Source organism: Oncorhynchus keta, chromosome 12 (genome assembly GCF_023373465.1).
Source record: "Oncorhynchus keta strain PuntledgeMale-10-30-2019 chromosome 12, Oket_V2, whole genome shotgun sequence".
Lineage (NCBI taxonomy): Eukaryota > Metazoa > Chordata > Actinopteri > Salmoniformes > Salmonidae > Oncorhynchus > Oncorhynchus keta.
Genome location: NC_068432.1, coordinates 1,110,001 through 1,129,156, shown reverse-complemented (window position 1 = coordinate 1,129,156; position 19,156 = coordinate 1,110,001). Strand labels below are relative to the sequence as shown.

The following is a 19,156-nucleotide window of genomic DNA, read 5'->3' as shown; positions in this document are numbered from 1 at the left end:
GAGATATTAGAAGGGTGTAAGGGTATGTTTAGACGAGATATTAGAAGGGTGTGTGAGGTGTGTGATGCTAGGTGCTTTCCATGGAGTGTTCCAGTAAATGTCCGTTACAGCTTAGTGTATTATGTTCCATAATTGGTCTGTCTGTGGTGAGCTCACACACACCAGTGGAGACGAGAATATAGCCAGTCAATTTGTCTCAGAATGGTCAAGAAGACCCATTAAAAAGCATGTGTCCACATCCGCATATACTGACAGATAATAACTACTGTATGTATTTGTAATGTAATCGTGACCAGACCACCAACATCAAAACACGCCCATATACAGTGTATATAGAGGTATGGAGAACACACACACACACACACACACACACACAGAGTGGCACCAGGTAACATGGCACCACACGGGCCCACTTTAACAACAACCATCCTGCAGTTAAAACAGAGCTCTGTGTCTCATTCACATATTATACTCTGACTGTGCCTATTGTTTCTCCCTCTCACCCTCCTTCAATCCCTACAAGCACATATTCAATTTAACACAATGACTCTTTGAGCCAACAATGCTTCAATTGTTCATCAAAAGGCGAATTAAAGGAGTGTGTGTCTGTGCATAGTGGCAGGTCGCCTGGAATGGGTAGGTGAGTAGCCCAAATACAGTGTAGAGGAGAAAAGAAGACCCCCTCCTCTCTCTCTCTCTCTCTCTCTCTCTCTCTCTCTCTCTCTCTCTCTCTCTCTCTCTCTCTCTCTCTCTCTCTCTCTCTCTCTCTCTCTCTCTCTCTCTCTCTCTCTCTCTCTCTCTCTCTCTCTCTCTCTCTCTCGGCAGGGACTGATATAATTGATTTAGCCACGACAGCCTCCACATTATTATTTAAAGGAGAAGATTTAAATTAATATTCAGATGAAGAGTTGTGTTAGGGAGATGACGGGTGTAGCAAGGAGTCATGTAAGGGGAGGAGGAGGATGGGCCCTGATGAGGCTTAGGAATCGAATATGGATGAGGAGGTGAGGGAGGGACGGCAAGGTTGAGGAATGGTGTAGGGAGGATGAGGGAGGTTGGCGGTTGATGAGGCCAGGGAGCTAGGCGGGGGAGGGGACCAGGGCTGGCGGTAGGGCAGGCCGCTGCCTGGAAGGTCTCCATTAACAGGCTGATATGGAGATGGATGGGCTCTGCTCTGCGTGTCAACACGGCCACGCAGTTGTGGATGTCAGACGCTGTTTACTCCCCCTTATTGCTATCGATTTCCACATTGGGCACAATCTTTGCACCAGGAGAGCGGATAATATTCACTTACTGGGAGGTAAGAGGGCAGGGAAAGGGGGGAGAGGAGAGGAAGGGAGACACTTGGAGCTCGATGAATGAACATGAGGGACGAAGTACTCCCGTAGCAATATCCCCATGACAAAATGAAATGTTTTGTGGTGATTCATTTTGAGCTCAACATTTAAAAAAAACAACATGATTTCCCCTCACTGTTGATGCCAGCCCCCGAGAGCTGAGAAAAACCTCCCAAGCACCCAAGAATAATCGGTTACAAAATATGTTTGTCTTGTCTTAGGAAAGAACTAACCTTTCCTCCACTTACACCACTGAGAAATCATACTGAACACACACATTTAAATATGTGTGGGAAGGGGGGCCAAGTCAAGGTAGTTATGCCAAGACGGAAACATATTCTAGGGGACGTGAGCCTTTAAAATGTGCACATATGTTCCCATTCATATGAATGGAGTGGAGAGGTGGTCAAAAGCTGACAGTGATTCTAACCAAACATCCATTGTGTGTGCCCGGATGCACTGTTTATGTCAAAATGACTCTCCGGTTCCATTACACCAGGCCTATTCTCTGCCCTGCACTGTTTTCAATGAATGATTCCACTTGATAAGCATTGACAACAAAAGCATGTGTCACAATTTATAATCATAGTCCAGTCATAGGGGACCGAGTGGCGTGTCACTACAGACCCGGGTTTGATCCCGGCTGTATCACAAACCGGCTGTGATCGGGAGTCCCAGAGGGCGGCGCACAATTGCCCCAGAGTCGTCCGGGTTAGGGGAGGAATCGGCCGGGTTTGATCGTCATTGTAAATAACAACTTGTTCACTAACTGACTTGCCTCGTGAAATAAAGATCAAATAAAACGTAGACAATCGCAGTCAAAAGCTCCAGTTATATTCGCCGTTGCTCATCTGTCTCGTGTAAAACAACGATTTCAAACGGTTACAAAAGCACTCGTGTGCAGGGACAAACAACCAACACACAACTCCTTATCAGGAAACACCCTGCCATCTTCATCGTCGTCTTCAGAGACCGTTTACAGACACGCAACACTATCAGATATAATATTAGTGAAACATGACCCCATAAACATGTTGAGAATGGAGAAGTGCGTTTGGGCGGCCATCCGTCCTCCTGTACCTCTGCTGCCTGGCGCTCTCTGCATATGTGCAACAACTCAAACCACACAGAGAGTATTTATAGTGCAGGAGAATTCCCTCCTTCAACGGTTTCATTGCTTTCCACTTATTAATACCACATGTGTTGACTTGGGGAAGAGACGCTGGTTTATGTTACTCCATGGGCTGCATTAGCTCGTGGTTTTACACAGAAATAACACACGGGGCACCAAATCAACCCCTAAAATATCATTGGTGGAATTACTGACCAGAAAATGTATTGTAGTCATAATAGAAAAATGAAAGTGACCCAATATGAACAGGAGTTTGACCTTGGAGTCTACTTCATGTTTGACCTCGGAGAATTAGAGCACCTTATTGTATTAAGGGTGGCAGGGTAGCCTAGTCGTTAGAGCGCTGGACTAGTAACCGCAAGGTTGCAAGATCGAATCCCTGAGCTTGACAAGGTAAAAATCTCTTGTTCTACCCCCTGAACAAGGAAATCAACCCACTGTTCCTAGGCCGTCATTGAAAATAAGAATTTGTTCTTAACTGACTTGTTAAATAAAGGTAAAAATACAATTAGGGCCAGAATGCAACATGGCATTGCTACTTCTTAGTAACCCTACTCGACCACTGTCAGAGAACGACACATTACAGGTTACCAGAGCAGCCCGTTACAGTTGATCACAACAAAATGGTGCAACTTGAGCAAAAAGGAGGTCGTCAGGAGAATTCTTCCAAGATTAGGCCCCTGGTTGTCAACACTGGATTTTCAACAGTCTACTAGTGTATAAAGCCTCTCTAGCCATGGAATCATAGGGACAGGCGTTCTGACAGTGCTCCCCCAAAGAAGATCGGATCCAAACGGCTAAAACTAAACAGCAATAAATAAATGAACACAACCCCCCCCCCTCTCCCCCCCTGCTCAAACCACTATGTGAAGGATTCCTTGCAATCACACAGATCAATGCTCATTGAAATTTCATGAGGGCAGATCCAGGCCTCATCATATTTCACAGTAATGACCTGGAGAAGAGGTTGATGTGGGGAGGAGAGGAGGAGGAGTGGAGGGGGTAAGGAGTGGGGTCAGACTCCCTCCCCCCCATAAAAAAAATGGGTCAGTGTAAAGCACAGTGTGAGGAGTGGGAGGGAGCCTAAATCACTATTGGGGCACCCCCACTGAGCAGTGTTCCACATAGGCCTGGATATCTACATATATACCTACATATATACCTATATATACCTACATATATATATATAAAACCAGCAGAACTAAATCAGTATGGATTTTCCAACTATTCTCCTCACATGCCCCTTCCACAATAGCCTTGGCCCTCCACTGCCTACAGTAAATAAAATGGAGATAAAACACCAACATTGCTTCCATTGTTCTATTTTTTTGGTCTGTGTGTTTCCCCCCCCTGTTGGTGTTAACCAGGCCAGTGCATGTTTCCCTAGCTCAGGTGGGAGTGTTAAATGGACTGGGCCGGGCTCCCTCAGGTTCTGATAGGTGTTAGCGGGGTAGCTACCGTAGCCTGCTAATCCTCCTGTGTGTGGTAATAGCTAGGGCTGCAGTTTAACAAGCATTGGTCTGGACTGGACTTGGGGAGAACGATGGAGAAAGAGGGGAGAACGGGGGAGAAGAGGGGAGAACAGGGGAGAAGAGGGGAGAACAGGGGAGAAGAGGGGAGAAGGGGGGAGAACGGGGGAGAAGAGGGGAGAACAGGGGAGAAGAGGGGAGAACAGGGGAGAAGAGGGGAGAAGAGGGGAGAAGAGGGGAGAACAGGGGAGAAGAGGGGAGAAGAGGGGAGAACGGGGGAGAAGAGGGGAGAACAGGGGAGAAGAGGGGAGAAGAGGGGAGAACAGGGGAGAAGAGGGGAGAATGATGGAGAAGAGGGGAGAAGAGGGGAGAACAGGGGAGAAGAGGGGAGAACAGGGGAGAAGAGGGGAGAACAGGGGAGAAGAGGGGAGAACAGGGGAGAAGAGGGGAGAAGAGGGGAGAACAGGGGAGAAGAGGGGAGAACAGGGGAGAAGAGGGGAGAAGAGGGGAGAACAGGGGAGAAGAGGGGAGAACAGAGGAGAAGAGGGGAGAACAGGGGAGAAGAGGGGAGAACAGGGGAGAACAGGGGAGAAGAGGGGAGAACAGGGGAGAACAGGGGAGAAGAGGGGAGAACGATGGAGAAGAGGGGAGAACGGGGGGAGAAGAGAGGAGAACGGGGAGAAGAGAGGAGAACGGGGGAGAAGAGGGGAGAACGGGGGGAGAAGATGGGAGAACGGGGGAGAAGAGAGGAGAACGGGGAGAAGAGAGGAGAACGGGGGAGAAGAGGGGAGAACGGGGAGAAGAGGGGAGAACGGGGAGAAGAGAGGAGAACGGGGGAGAAGAGAGGAGAACGGGTGAGAAGAGGGGAGAACAGGGGAGAACAGGGGAGAAGAGGGGAGAACGATGGAGAAGAGGGGAGAACGGGGGAGAAGAGAGGAGAACGGGGGAGAAGAGAGGAGAACGGGGGAGAAGAGGGGAGAACGGGGGAGAAGAGGGGAGAACGGGGGAGAAGAGAGGAGAACGGGGGAGAAGAGAGGAGAACGGGGGAGAAGAGGGGAGAACGGGGGAGAAGAGGGGAGAACAGGGGAGAAGAGGGGAGAAGAGGGGAGAACAGGGGAGAAGAGGGGAGAACAGGGGAGAACAGGGGAGAACGATGGAGAAGAGGGGAGAATAGGGGTGAACGGGGGAGAAGAGGGGAGAACAGGGGAGAAGAGGGGAGAACAGGGGAGAAGAGGGGAGAACAGGGTAGAAGAGGGGAGAACAGAGGAGAAGAGGGGAGAATAGGGGTGAACGGGGGAGAAGAGGGGAGAAGAGGGGAGAAGAGGGGAGAACAGGGGAGAAGAGGGGAGAACAATGGAGAAGAGGGGAGAACGATGGAGAAGAGGGGAGAATAGGGGTGAACGGGGGAGAAGAGGGGAGAACGGGGGAGAAGAGGGGAGAACAGGGGAGAAGAGGGGAGAAGAGGGGAGAACAGGGGAGAACAGGGGAGAACAGGGGAGAACAGGGGAGAACAGGGGAGAAGAGGGGAGAACAGGGGAGAAGAGGGGAGAACGATGGAGAAGAGGGGAGAACGATGGAGAAGAGGGAAGAACGATGGAGAAGAGGGGAGAACAGGGGAGAAGAGGGGAGAAGAGGGGAGAACAAGGGAGAAGAGGGGAGAACGATGGAGAAGAGGGGAGAATAGGGGTGAACGAGGGAGAAGAGGGGAGAACGGGGGAGAAGAGGGGAGAAGGGAGGAGAACGGGGGAGAAGAGAGGAGAACGGGGGAGAAGAGGGGAGAACGGGGGAGAAGAGGGGAGAACAGGGGAGAAGAGGGGAGAACAGGGGAGACGAGGGGAGAACGATGGAGAAGAGGGGAGAAGAGGGGAGAAAAGGGGAGAAGAGGGGAGAAGAGGGGAGAACGATGGAGAAGAGGGGAGAATAGGGGTGAACGGGGGAGAAGAGGGGAGAACGGGGGAGAAGAGAGGAGAATGGGGGAGAGTGAGCGGAGTGGTAATGAGCGAGGGAATGCAGCGTGGCCTCTCCTCTCCTCCCCCCTAGGGCTCCATGTTTCTCAGGTGTGATCTCATGGCTGCGGCTGGGAATCGATACGCTCAGCAGCCCGGCGCTCAATACCTCTGAATTATTGCTTCATTCTTCTCCTTATTATAGATGAGTTATTTTTTCCAAGCCCATACCACTTTGGGATCAATAGAATACAATCTTATATTTATACATTTTTCCATACACCCTGTAGGGATTTTTTGTGTGTCTTTTTCTTCTCCGTCGGAGCTAAATAAGGCCTTGTGCTTGGAGGGAGAAATGACATGTATGCCTGAAATCCATATCTAAAACGGACTGCTTGTTTCTTCTAGAATTTGTACATGGCTTGTTTTTGGCGCAGTGAGCTGTGAGTCAACTGTGAAAGGATGTATTAGGCGATCAACATAGGCTCCATCCACTGACTGTTAAACGGGGGAGGAGATAAAGGGACGGTAGAGCCTTGCAGATGCACAGTTCTTGTGTAAACTGTACAGCAGCGACACACTGTATGAATTAAATTAGGAGAATTCAGGGAGAGAAGATTCCTGTTTGCTCTGCCATATCTCTCTCTCTCTCTCTCTGTGTGTGTGTCTCTCTCTCTCTCTCTTTTCTCTCTCTCTCTCTCTCTCTCTCTCTCTCTCTCTCTCTCTCTCTCTCTCTCTCTCTCTGTCTCTCTCTCTCTCTCTCTCTCTGTCTCTCTCTCTCTCTCCCTCTCTCTCTCTCTCTCTCTCTCTCTCTCTCTCTCTCTCTCTCTCTCTCTCTCTCTCTCTCTCTCTCTCTCTCTCTCTCTCTCTCTCTCTCTCTCTCTCTCTCTCTCTCTCTCTCTCTCTCTCTCTCTCTCTCTCTCTCTCTGTCTCTCTCTCTCTCTCTGTCTGTCTCTCTCTCTCTCTCTGTGTGTCTCTCTCTCTCTCTCTCTCTCTCTCTCTCTCTCTCTCTCTCTCTCTCTCTCTCTCTCTCTCTCTCTCTCTCTGTGTGTCTCTCTCTGTGTCTCTCTCTCTGTGTCTCTCTCCCTCTGTGTGTCTCTCTCTCTCTCTCTCTCTGTGTGTCTCTCTCTCTCTCTCAGTGTGTCTCTCTCCCTCTCTCTCTCTCTCTGTATCTCTCTCTCTCTCTCTGTGTGTCTCTCTCTCTCTCTCTCTCTCTCTCTCTCTCTCTGCTCTCTCTCTCAGTCTCTCTTTCTCTCTCTCCATATCTCTCTCTGGTGCAACTACGGTCTCTTATCTGAGATGAATTAGAGAAAAGATATGGAGAGAAAAGGGCTATGTGTCATTTCTCAGGCTGGGGATATAGTTCTTCAAACAACAGAGTGTATGTGTGTGGGAGTGTGTGTATGTGTGATATGCTGGTCCCCCTAAGGCATTTGGCTTTATCATCAGTTCAGCCTAGCCCCTAATTGTGCAGGGAGTCAGGCATTACAGTAAGCAGACACACACACACACACACACACGCATGCACGCACGAGCACGCACGCACGTACGCACACACACACACACACACACACACACTCTCAAGTCACACATGCTGCATCTTTGCTTTCTATTTGTTTATTGATTGTCACTTGGCACTTTGTGTAACACAGAGCGGTGACATCAACGTTGTGTTTCACAGGTGACATGACACCTCCACCAGACGCCATTCCCAACAGCACATATGTCACACGGTGGCGGTGGCTGAGAGTCAACAGCACACTACAACCACTGCCAGAACACACTGAGGACCTTGTCTGCCAGGGGGACTGATAATGATCTGCTTATTTGCATTTTTGTTCATTGTTTTTGCCGCCATGTTGCCTAGAGTACGACAGAACATGAAGTGGGACCAAGTCACTGTTACTCGAGTCACAGGCAAGTCTCAAGTCACAAGGTTCCGAGTCTCAAGTTGAGTTCCAAGTAGAACAGGTCAAGTCTCGAGTCGAGTCCAAGTCGTGCGTTCAACGATCAGGTCAAGTCGAGTCGAGTCCAAGTTGTGTGTTCAGCGATCAGGTCAAGTCGAGTCGAGTCCAAGTCGTGCGTTCAACGATCAGGTCAAGTCGAGTCGAGTCCAAGTCGGCGTTCAACGATCAGGGCAAGTCGAGTCGAGTCCAAGTCGTGCGTTCAACGATCAGGTCAAGTCGAGTCGAGTCCAAGTCGTGCGTTCAATGATCAGGTCAAGTCGAGTCGAATCCAAGTCGGCGTTCAACGATCAGGTCAAGTCGAGTCGAGTCCAAGTCGTGCGTTCAACTATCAGGTCAAGTCGAGTCAAGTCCAAGTCGTGCGTTCCACGATCAGGTCAAGTCGAGTCGAGTCCAAGTCGTGCGTTCAACGATCAGGTCAAGTCGAGTCGAGTCCAAGTCGTGCGTTCAACGATCAGGTCAAGTCGAGTCGAGTCCAAGTCGTGCGTTCAACGATCAGGTCAAGTCGAGTCGAGTCCAAGTTGTGCGTTCAATGATCAGGTCAAGTCGAGTCAAGTCCAAGTCGTGCGTTCAACGATCAGGTCGAGTCGAGTCCAATTCGTGCGTTCAACGATCAGGTCAAGTCTAGTCGAGTCCAAGTCATGCGTTCAACGGTCAGGTCAAGTCGAGTCGAGTCCAAGTCGTGCATTCAATAATCAGGTCAAGTCGAGTCAAGTCCAAGTCGTGCGTTCAACGATCAGGTCGAGTCAAGTCCAAGTTGTGCGTTCAACGATCAGATCAAGTCGAGTCAAGTCCAAGTCGTGCGTTCAACGATCAGGTCAAGTCGAGTCAAGTCCAAGTCGTGCGTTCAACGATCAGATCAAATCGAGTCGAGACCAAGTCGTGCGTTCAACGATCAGGTCAAGTCGAGTCAAGTCCAAGTCGTGCGTTCAACGATCAGGTCAAGTCGAGTCAAGTCCAAGTTGTGCGTTCAACGATCAGGTCAAGTCGAGTCCAAGTTGTGCGTTCAACAATCAGGACAAGTCGAGTCAAGTCCAAGTCGTCCGTTCAACGATCAGGTCAAGTCGAGTCCAAGTCGTCCGTTCAATGATCAGGTCAAGTCGAGTCGAGTCCAAGTCGAGCGTTCAACGATCAGGTCAAGTCGAGTCCAAGTCGTGCGTTCAACAATCAGGACAAGTCGAGTCGAGTCCAAGTCATCCGTTCAACGATCAGGTCAAGTCGAGTCCAAGTCGTGCGTTCAACGATCAGATCAAGTCGAGTCGAGTCCAAGTCGTGCGTTCAACGATCAGGTCAAGTCGAGTCCAAGTCGTGCGTTCAACGATCAGGTCAAGTCGAGTCGAGTCCAAGTCGTGCGTTCAACAATCAGGACAAGTCGAGTCAAGTCCAAGTCGTCCGTTCAACGATCAGGTCAAGTCGAGTCCAAGTCGTGCGTTCAACGATCAGATCAAGTCGAGTCGAGTCCAAGTCGTGCGTTCAACGATCAGGTCAAGTCGAGTCCAAGTCGTGCGTTCAACGATCAGGTCAAGTCGAGTCGAGTCCAAGTCGTGCGTTCAGCGATCAGGTCAAGTCGAGTCGAGTCCAAGTCGTGCGTTCAACGATCAGGTCAAGTCGAGTCGAGTCCAAGTCGTGCGTTCAACGATCAGGTCAAGTCGAGTCGAGTCCAAGTCGTGCGTTCAGCGATCAGGTCAAGTCGAGTCGAGTCCAAGTCGTGTGTTCAGCGATCAGGTCAAGTCGAGTCGAGTCCAAGTCGAGCGTTCAACGATCAGGTCAAGTCGAGTCAAGTCCAAGTCGTCCGTTCAACGATCAGGTCAAGTCGAGTCCAAGTCGTGCGTTCAACAATCAGGACAAGTCGAGTCAAGTCCAAGTCGTCCGTTCAATGATCAGGTCAAGTCGAGTCGAGTCCAAGTCGAGCGTTCAACGATCAGGTCAAGTCGAGTCCAAGTCGTGCGTTCAACAATCAGGACAAGTCGAGTCAAGTCCAAGTCATCCGTTCAACGATCAGGTCAAGTCGAGTCCAAGTCGTGCGTTCAACGATCAGATCAAGTCGAGTCGAGTCCAAGTCGTGCGTTCAACGATCAGGTCAAGTCGAGTCCAAGTCGTGCGTTCAACGATCAGGTCAAGTCGAGTCGAGTCCAAGTCGTGCGTTCAACAATCAGGACAAGTCGAGTCAAGTCCAAGTCGTCCGTTCAACGATCAGGTCAAGTCGAGTCCAAGTCGTGCGTTCAACGATCAGATCAAGTCGAGTCGAGTCCAAGTCGTGCGTTCAACGATCAGGTCAAGTCGAGTCCAAGTCGTGCGTTCAACGATCAGGTCAACTCGAGTCGAGTCCAAGTCGTGCGTTCAGCGATCAGGTCAAGTCGAGTCGAGTCCAAGTCGTGCGTTCAACGATCAGGTCAAGTCGAGTCGAGTCCAAGTCGTGCGTTCAACGATCAGGTCAAGTCGAGTCGAGTCCAAGTCGTGCGTTCAGCGATCAGGTCAAGTCGAGTCGAGTCCAAGTCGTGTGTTCAACGATCAGGTCAAGTCGAGTCGAGTCCAAGTCGTGCGTTCAACGATCAGGTCAAGTCGAGTCGAGTCGAACCTTTTTTCCCCAAGTCAAGTCAAGTTTAACAACAAATTCCATATGCAAGCTTCATAAGTTCATCTTGACATACCAAAAGACTATTAGGGGTATGTAGTCATTGTTGCTTGATGCCTCATTGCTGATGAGCTTGCAAAGTAAACAATTCATATTTGCTGGTTGCTGGTCCAACCCCCCAAAAATGTTGGAGCTGCATATTGATTTAAGGCAATCCTCTCTCCCTAGACTTTGACGTTTAGGCTGCACCCCTGATCCAATAGCTGTACAGCAAGTCAGCAATCTGTTCTCTAGCTCACCCAACTTGTTGATTGACAGTTTGCTGGTCCAATCAGAGGGCCGTGTGTGCGTATCACTAGTCAATCTGTTGCAGGTTTTTTGGTTGTTGTTGCAAGTGTGATGCTGTGGCTACTGTCTCTGGCTGCATGGAGACTAATCCCCACAAAATGAGGGACAAAACGTTACAAAACCTGGCCAGATCATTTCAAGTCATCAGTCTCAGGTCGACGTCGAGCCCCGAGTCTTGAGGCTACAAGACCAAGTCGAGTCTCAAGTCATCAAATTGGTGACGTGAGTCCGACTCTCGTCACCTCTGTGACAGAACATAACGAGAGCGAGAGACAGAGAGACAGAGAGAAAAGAGAAAGAATCCTCCGTGTTTACAGTAAGTCACAGGTGGTAGGTGGTGACTACACCCGCTCCACTATAACACTACAGTGATCTCCTCCTGCCTACTAGCTTTCCATTAACCCTGCTGTAGGAGAAGGGTTGGAATCCCTCTGTCTGACTGATTCGCTGGCCAGTGGCAGCTGACATAAACCCCGTGGTTACCAGGTAGCCATTGATTTCTGCCTGGCCCAGCCGTAGGGGCTAGGGGGCTGGGGGGGGGTGCTTGAGAGACGTTCATGCCGATGCCTGTATTGATTTAATTAGGCCCTCAACTCCACTGCGCTCCGTCTCCACGGCAGCAAATGATTAGTGCTGCCAGCTGTCCTATGGGTGGCACGGCGTCCAGCTGCCACCCACCCACCCACCCATGCCCAGGACGGGTGGCCCAGTCAACCCACCACGAGGTGCCGTCTGGAGACACCAGAGGAAAATGAATGGGGTTTAGAGGCAGATCTCTGGTGGTGAGTTCTACTCAGCAGGCCTGACTGGTGCCTCGCTGGGGCCGAGGCCAGGAGAGGTTGAGGGACAGGAGGGACACAAAGGACACGGCATTGGGACTGTGGAGAGAGGTGGTGTTGCTGCCCAACCCAGTCAACACAGTGTGATGTTTCTGTGCTGGAGGTAGAGGAGTTTGATCGGTAGAGGAGGTAGAGGAGTTTGATCGCATGTCAGAGACCGAGGAGAGAATAAGACGCTGAGCGTGTGTGAGAGCCGGTGCACGGAGAAGGCTGTGTATTATTAGGAATATGTGGCTCACGTGTACATTTCTCACCGCTGAGATCAAGCAGCATAAGGTGCTCCGTGGAATCCCATCTGCCAGCCACATTACAGACACTTTCTCTCTTCATTTAAAAAAAAAAAATATGTAGAATTACTTTCAACTCGGGGCTCTCGTTGGTGCAGAGTGTATGTGGTTAATTGCTCTGCCAGAGGGGGGACTAGAGCAACAACAACAAAACAGACGGAATCCGACGGAGAGCCAGTGAGCGCTCCCAGCTATGACCTTTCACCCGGGGAGAGAAGTCGACCTTGACGCGGGGTGAGGTAACCGCCGGGCCGTATCGAATTTCCTAATTCACATGTTGAAGAAATTGGCAAATGAGAGGGTCAGGGTTCATCTCCGCCCACTTGAAAAAAGCACTTAGCAGCCAGACAGGCCTGTATGGATGGAGTCAGGTAGCCTGCGGGAGGAACGGCCCAGCCCGCCCGGCAACCAAAGATGATTAAAAATCATTTCTGGGTAATGAGACTTCCCCATTCCACAGCCAGCCCATTTACAGCAGGGCTTGGTTAGGGTGCAGAGTCACTGCCTTGCATAGTGTCACACAGCCCACAGAGAGAGAAAGTAGTCCCAACATGGGTGTGGGCTGAGCATGGTAACATAACACTAAGACATGTTTTACATCATCTTACTGGTGAAGGAAATTATATGAGGTGTGGCGTGAGTAGAAACTGGAGTGTACAACACACACACACACACTGGAGGGTGCCCTACTGTGTGGCATTGTGGGCCCGTGTCAAGAGGATCAATATTAATGAGTGAGGCCTCCCATTGTCACCCACACCCTCCGCTGTGTGTGTGTGTGTGTGTGTGTGTGTGTGTGTGTGTGTGTGTGTGTGTGTGTGTGTGTGTGTGTGTGTGTGTGTGTGTGTGTGTGTGTGTGTGTGTGCGTGTGTGTGCGTGCGTGTGCGTGCGTGCGTGCGTGCGTGCGTGCGTGTATTGTATTGTATTTGTATAGACATGCCTATGAGCATGCAAGTGTGAGTATGAGAGAAATAAAAATGAGATCGAGGAAGGGGGCCACTTCACTGCAGAAGTGTTCCTCTCTCCCTCCTCCCTTCCTCTTTCCGAGGGAAGAGAGGAAAAGTGCAGAAGAGGGAATAAGGCCACAGCCATTACAGGAGTCTAAAATTGCTCTGGGATTGGTTCCACCCACTAAGAGAGCTCAGTGAAATGGTTTGCAGCCAGGTTCCTCCATTATGTACAACTTATTACAAACAAATTTCTCCTCCAGGGCATCTCTTATAATTTTCAATTAGGTGAAACGAGGTTGTGAGCCCAGGGAGGGCAGAATCCACCACTGTTTCAGTTTCAGCACGGGGTGTGTGTGTGTTTGTGTGTGTGTTTGTGTGTTTGTGTGTTGCTATGAAAAAGAGCATCAGAGAATGAAAGATTGCTTGTTTTTGCAGATACTTATTTCTCTACGGGATTGTACATTCTTAACATCTTAAAAGTGTAAATGTGTGTGTTTGTGCATTTACGTATGTACGTGTGTGTGTGTGTGTGTGTGTGTGTGTGTGTGTGTGTGTGTGTGTGTGTGTGTGTGTGTGTGTGTGTGTGTGTGTGTGTGTGTGTGTGTGTGTGTGTGTGTGTGTGTGTGTGTGTGTGTGTGTGTGTGTGTGTGTGTGAACCCAACACGCATTCGCTCACGTTCTGGACGGATTCACTTTCTTCAAATGGCTTCAAGATGGAGGCCTATAAAAGCCCAGACTGTTTTCCTAGCTTAATTGTAACGCTTTTACGAGCATTTTGTCGTTACAATCTCCCAATCTACAGTAATTAAGTCAACATTGGCCTCTCTCTGAACCTCCCATTCACAGAGTGGGTGCTGTAGCCTACCTTCCTGCTAGTCCAACAGGCCTCCCTGTTACTGTTAAAGCAGCGGGGGGTACTGCCTGTGCCGCAAACACACAACCCTTTCCCAGCCTCTTGGCATACAAGCGCTCCGTGTAACTCCCTGCTAATTCCTGCACATAAACACATGGCTATTGAGCCAGGCAGGCAGGCAGAGCTATAGGCTAGTGGCTCACTGACGGATGAATCAGGCCCCTCTTTCCTTCCTATAAGCGAGATAAGTTCTCTATTGGCCTTATCTACTGGATTGTACAGGATGTCACTGCTTGTGAGAGCGCCGTGCCGAGCATTAACCTCCACACAGAGGAAATAGGTGGGATTCTTAGGCCAGATAGGCCTGTGTTTGCTAGGAAGCCCCTGTCATCCACTGTGAATCACACAGCTACAGAGAGAGAGAGAGCTGGAGAGGCTCTCAGTGTGCAGCTAACGGTGTTTTCTAGTGACCAGCAATGGTGGAGCGATGGCTACATACTGTGTCCTCTAACACAAGGCTCTAAAAATACTGATATTAAACTGTCTATTCTCGGTCTGTAATAACCTGTACTGTGTAGTCCTGTATAGACAGATGATGCTGCTTTAGTACGTTAAATAATTGTAATACTCTGGAAGAGTTGGACGACCTGTGCGATCCCCTGTAAGGATGTACAGTAAGCAGTGCATGACGCTTGCAACTCCAGGATAGTGGGTTTGATTCCTGTGTATGCACGCATGACTGTTAGTCCCTTTGGATAAAAGTGTCGGCTTAAATGGCGCAGACCATTCTTCTTCTTCATTATTAGTATATTATTGTGTGCGGGAGAGAAACTGACCTGTGTAGATGAAGCGCCCGGGCGTGCCTTTACAGAACTGCTTGGACTTGTAGGAGAGGGTCACCTCTACCACCCCTGGGATGTGGCGGGGCGGAGTCTGCACCCGGATGGCATGGGGTGTGATGAGCTGCAGGAGGAGAGCGAGAGAGCGAGAGAGAGAGAGAGAGAGAGAGAGAGAGAGAGAGAGAGAGAGAGAGAGAGAGAGAGACAGAGAGAGAGAGAGAGAGAGAGAGAGAGAGAGAGAGAGAGAGAGAGAGACAGAGAGAGAGAGAGAGAGAGAGAGAGAGAGAGAGAGAGAGAGAGAGAGAGAGAGAGAGAGAGAGAGAGAGAGAGAGAGAGAGAGAGAAGGAAACAGGCAACCGTTTGTCAAGTCTATGACTTCTGCAGTTGTGTTCTCTACAGACACAGTTCGCTCTCCCCTCCCCTCCCCTCCCCTCCTCCCCTCCCCTCTCCCCCGATCTCCTCTCCTCCCCTGAGTCAGAGTTTGGGTGTGTGAGTGGTGCTCTTCAACACAGCAAACAAACACTTCACATCAATGAGCCTCCGCCGATCCCTTTCTATTGTCTGCCAGGGTAAATACCCTCCACACTGAAGGAGAGAAGAGGGACGGCTGGAGGGAAAGGAGAGCAGGACAAACTGTCCACAATGCCGTCAGACACGCAAACAACACGTTTATTGATTTGATGACTTGTGGTGAATGAAGGGCGTTTATGAGTGGACTGTGTCATCTGCACTGCAGCAGCGAAGGACCTCGTGAGTTGTTGAAAAGTGTTGTGAGTCTGTGTTGTGAGTGTTGTGAGTCTGGGTGGTGACGCACACACATCCAAAGTGAGAGTGGTATTGTTGGACAGGAGCCATAGCTCCCCGCACACCTGGAGAGGCTGCGTGTTACAGAAGGTAAATAAACATGGAGCTTGAGAAGGGCTAGGGGAACAGCATGACAAGGATCAGTGTGTGTTCATTATGCCTGGCCGACGGTTATCACAGCTCTGCAGGGCTGATCAGTATCGGGGGTACAGGGGGAGGTAGGGGGGCTGGCTGGCTGGGTGATATTGGAGGGCCCTCGAGGCCCTGAGAGCAGGGAGCTAACATAGCCTCACCCCTGGCCTCTCCGGTATGGGAGGGCGGTAATTGGAAACACACTGTGGGGCCTCGGCACTTCCTACATCGGACCAAGGGCCGAACAGCACTCCAACCAACCAGCCTCTGAGACCAGCAGAGAATACTGAGGACTAGACGGGACACTGGAGCAGTAGTTCTATGTAGGCTCTACTCAGTGACGTAAAGTACATTAAAAATACTTGAAAGTGCTACTTAATTTTTTTTGGTATCTGTACTTTACATTATTATTCATATTTTGAACAACTTTATACTTCACTACAGTCCTAAAGAACATTATGTAATTTTTACTCCATACATTTTTCCTGACACCCAAAAGTACTCATTACATTTTGAATGCTTAGCAGGACAGGAAAATGATCTAATTCACACACTTATCAAGAGAAACATCCCTGGTCATCCCTACTGCCTCTGATCTGGCAGAATCACTAAACACATCCTTCATTTGAAAATGATGTCTGAGGGTTGGAGTGTGCCCCTGGCTATCCATAATCAAAATAATATAAAAATGGTCTGGTTTCCTTAAGGAATTTGAAATGATTTATACTTTTACTTTTACTTTTGATACTTAAGTATGTTTTTGCAATTACATTTACTTTTGATACTTACGTCTGTTTTTGCAATTACATTTACTTTTGATACATAAGTCTGTTTTTGCAATTACATTTACTTTTGATACTTAAGTCTGTTTTTGCAATTACATTTACTTTTGATACATAAGTCTGTTTTTGCAATTACATTTACTTTTGATACTTAAGTCTGTTTTTGCAATTACATTTACTTTTGATACATAAGTCTGTTTTTGCAATTACATTTAATTTTGATACTTAAGTCTGTTTTTGCAATTACATTTACTTTTGATACTTAAGTCTGTTTTTGCAATTACATTTACTTTTGATACTTAACTATATTTAAAAACAAATACTTTTTCTCAAGTAGGATTTTACTGGGTGACTTTCACTTTTACTTGAGACATTTTCTATTAAGGTATCTTTACTTTTACTCAAGTATGACAATTGGGGTACTTTTTTCACCCCTGGCTTTACTCCAGCGCTACGGGGTGAGGAGACAGGAGGGTCTGCCTCTACCTCTACCTCTGACTGTGTCCTCTAAAATAAACCCTGGGCTGAGGATTGAGGGTGGGTCAACAGGCAGGGAGGGCAGGGCAGCTGGACAACTCAGGCAAATCTGCCCCTGGAGGCCTAATCAGTGCTATTTTTGACCCCCGTCCCGTCTCTCTCCCGCTGGCTTCAGCCATTACCCCATGACCATGACTGGCTCTGAACCCTTTGGCGCTGGGGAACTGCTGTAGCAAAGGTTCCTATTCCACTGGCCAAGGTTGAATTAAACTGCAATTATTCTACAAATTAAAAGAATAAATACAACAAAAATACAGAGCCAAGCGTTTAACGGCAAGCATGTGTGGGACTGGAAACCTGTGTATTAACATTATGCCAACATGGTTCTGCAATTTAAAAGTCTAATAAATAAGCAGTGATTATTATAGCTGAATCACTGGCCGGCGGGGGAGAGGAGAGCAGAGTGGAGTGTGTTGAAGATTGGATCAGCTCATTAGCCTGCACACTGAATGGCAGGTAGAGGAAATCAACTTCGGCCTCGTACAGGCTGCTTTTTACCAGCACTACAGTTACAAGGCTTGCCCTGCCCTCCAGCCCTCCAGCCCTCCATCCCCTATAACCCCTCCATCCCTTTACTCCCCCTTCAGCCCCTAACTACCCTCTATCCCCTAACCACCCTCCATCCCCTAACCCCCCTCCAGACCCTAACCCCCCTCCATCCTCTAACCCCTCTCCAACCCCTAACCCCCTGCATCCCCTAACCCACTCCAGCCCCTAACCCCCTCCAGCCCCTAACCCCCTCCATCCCCTAACCCACCCCAGTCCCTAACCCCCTCAACCCGTACCCCCTCCATCCCCTAACCCCCCTCCATCCCCTAACCCCACCCCAACCCCTAACCCTCCATCCCCTAACACCCCTCCATTCCCTAACCCCTCCAACCTCTAACCCCCTCCACCCCCTAACCCCCTCCAACCCCTAACCCCTCAATCCCCTAACCTCCCTCCATCCCCTTACCCCCTCCAGGCCCTAACCCCCTCCATCCCCTAACCACCTCCATCCCCTAACCCCCCTCCAACCCCTAACCCCCATCCATCCCCTAACCCTCCTCCATCCCCTACCCCCCCTCCGGCTACTGGGAGAGGAGAGAGAGGGCTGAGGGGGCTCTGCTATAAATTTGCTCCAGATGTGGACCATAGCGTAAGGTGTAAGGTCTACTCATCCTGATGTACTTAAACAGTATGTAAACCTTCACCTTACTATTCCCCCCAGCCCCAGTCTCCAGCCCCCAGCCCCAGTCTCCATTTCTCCAGCCCCAGTCTCCATTTCCCCAGCACCAGTCTCCAGCCCCCAGTCTCCATTCCCCAGTCCCAATCTCCATGCCCCAGTCTTCAGCCCCCAGCCCCAGTCTCCAGCTCCCAGCCACAGTCTCCATTACCCAGCCCCACTTGCCAGCTCAAGCCCCAGTTTCCAGTCTCCAGCACACAGTCACAGTCCCCAGCCCCCAGTCACCAGCCCCCAGCCTCAGTCTCTAGTCACTATCCCCCAGCTCCAGACTCCAGCCCCAGTCTCCAGTCTCTAGCACCCAGTCTCCAGTCTCCAGTCGCCAGCCCCCAGCTCCAGACTCCAGCCCCAGTCTCTAGCCCCCAGTCTCCAGTCTCTAGCCCCGAGTCTCCAGTCTCTAGCCCCCAGCCCCCAGTCACCAGTGTTCAGTCTCTATCCCCCAGTCCCCAGTCTCCATCCCCCACCCCCCAGCCCCCAGTCTCAAACCCCCAGCCCCCAGTCACCAGTGTTCAGTCTCTATCCCCCAGTCCCCAGTCTCCATCCCCCATCCCCCATCCCCCAGCCACCAGTCTCCATCCCCAGCCCCCAGTCTCCAGTCTTCAGTCTCCAGCCCCCAGTCCCCAGTCTCCACCCCCCAGCCCCCAGTCTCCATCCCCCAGCCCCCAGTCTCCAGTCTTCAGTCTCCAGCCCCAAGTCCCCAGTCTCCATCCCCAGCCCCCAGTCACCAGTGTCCAGTCTCCATCCCCCAGCCCCCAGTCTCCAGCCCCCATCCCCCAGCCCCCAGTCTCCATCCCCCAGCCCCCAGTCACCAGTGTTCAGTCTCTATCCCCCAGTCCCCAGTCTCCATCCCCAGCCCCCATCCCCCAGTCCCCAGTCTCCATCCCCCATCCCCCAGCCCCCAGTCTCCAGTCTTCAGTCTCCAGCCCCCAGTCCCCAGTCTCCCCATCCCCCATCCCCCATCCCCCATCCCCCAGCCCCCAGCCCCCAGTCTCAATCCCCCAGCCCCCAGTCACCAGTGTTCAGTCTCTATCCCCAGTCCCCAGTCTCCATCCCCCATCCCCCAGCCCCCAGTCTCCAGTCTTCAGTCTCCAGCCCCCAGTCCCCAGTCTCCAGTCTTCAATCTCCATCCCCCATCCCCCA

At 50.5% G+C, this 19,156-nt stretch overlaps 1 protein-coding gene across 11 annotated transcripts in view; it reads right to left on the bottom strand.

The window, feature by feature from the left end:
- The window catches only part of LOC118391746 (transcription factor COE1), a 177,581-nt gene that overhangs the window by 28,938 nt on the left and 129,487 nt on the right, over positions 1–19,156 (bottom strand). For all 11 annotated transcript variants that reach the window (XM_052457588.1, XM_052457586.1, XM_052457590.1 and 8 more), the window contains exon 10: positions 14,537–14,663. In XM_052457588.1, the coding sequence (XP_052313548.1) occupies positions 14,537–14,663 (127 nt within the window). The remainder of the gene's footprint in view (positions 1–14,536; positions 14,664–19,156) is intronic.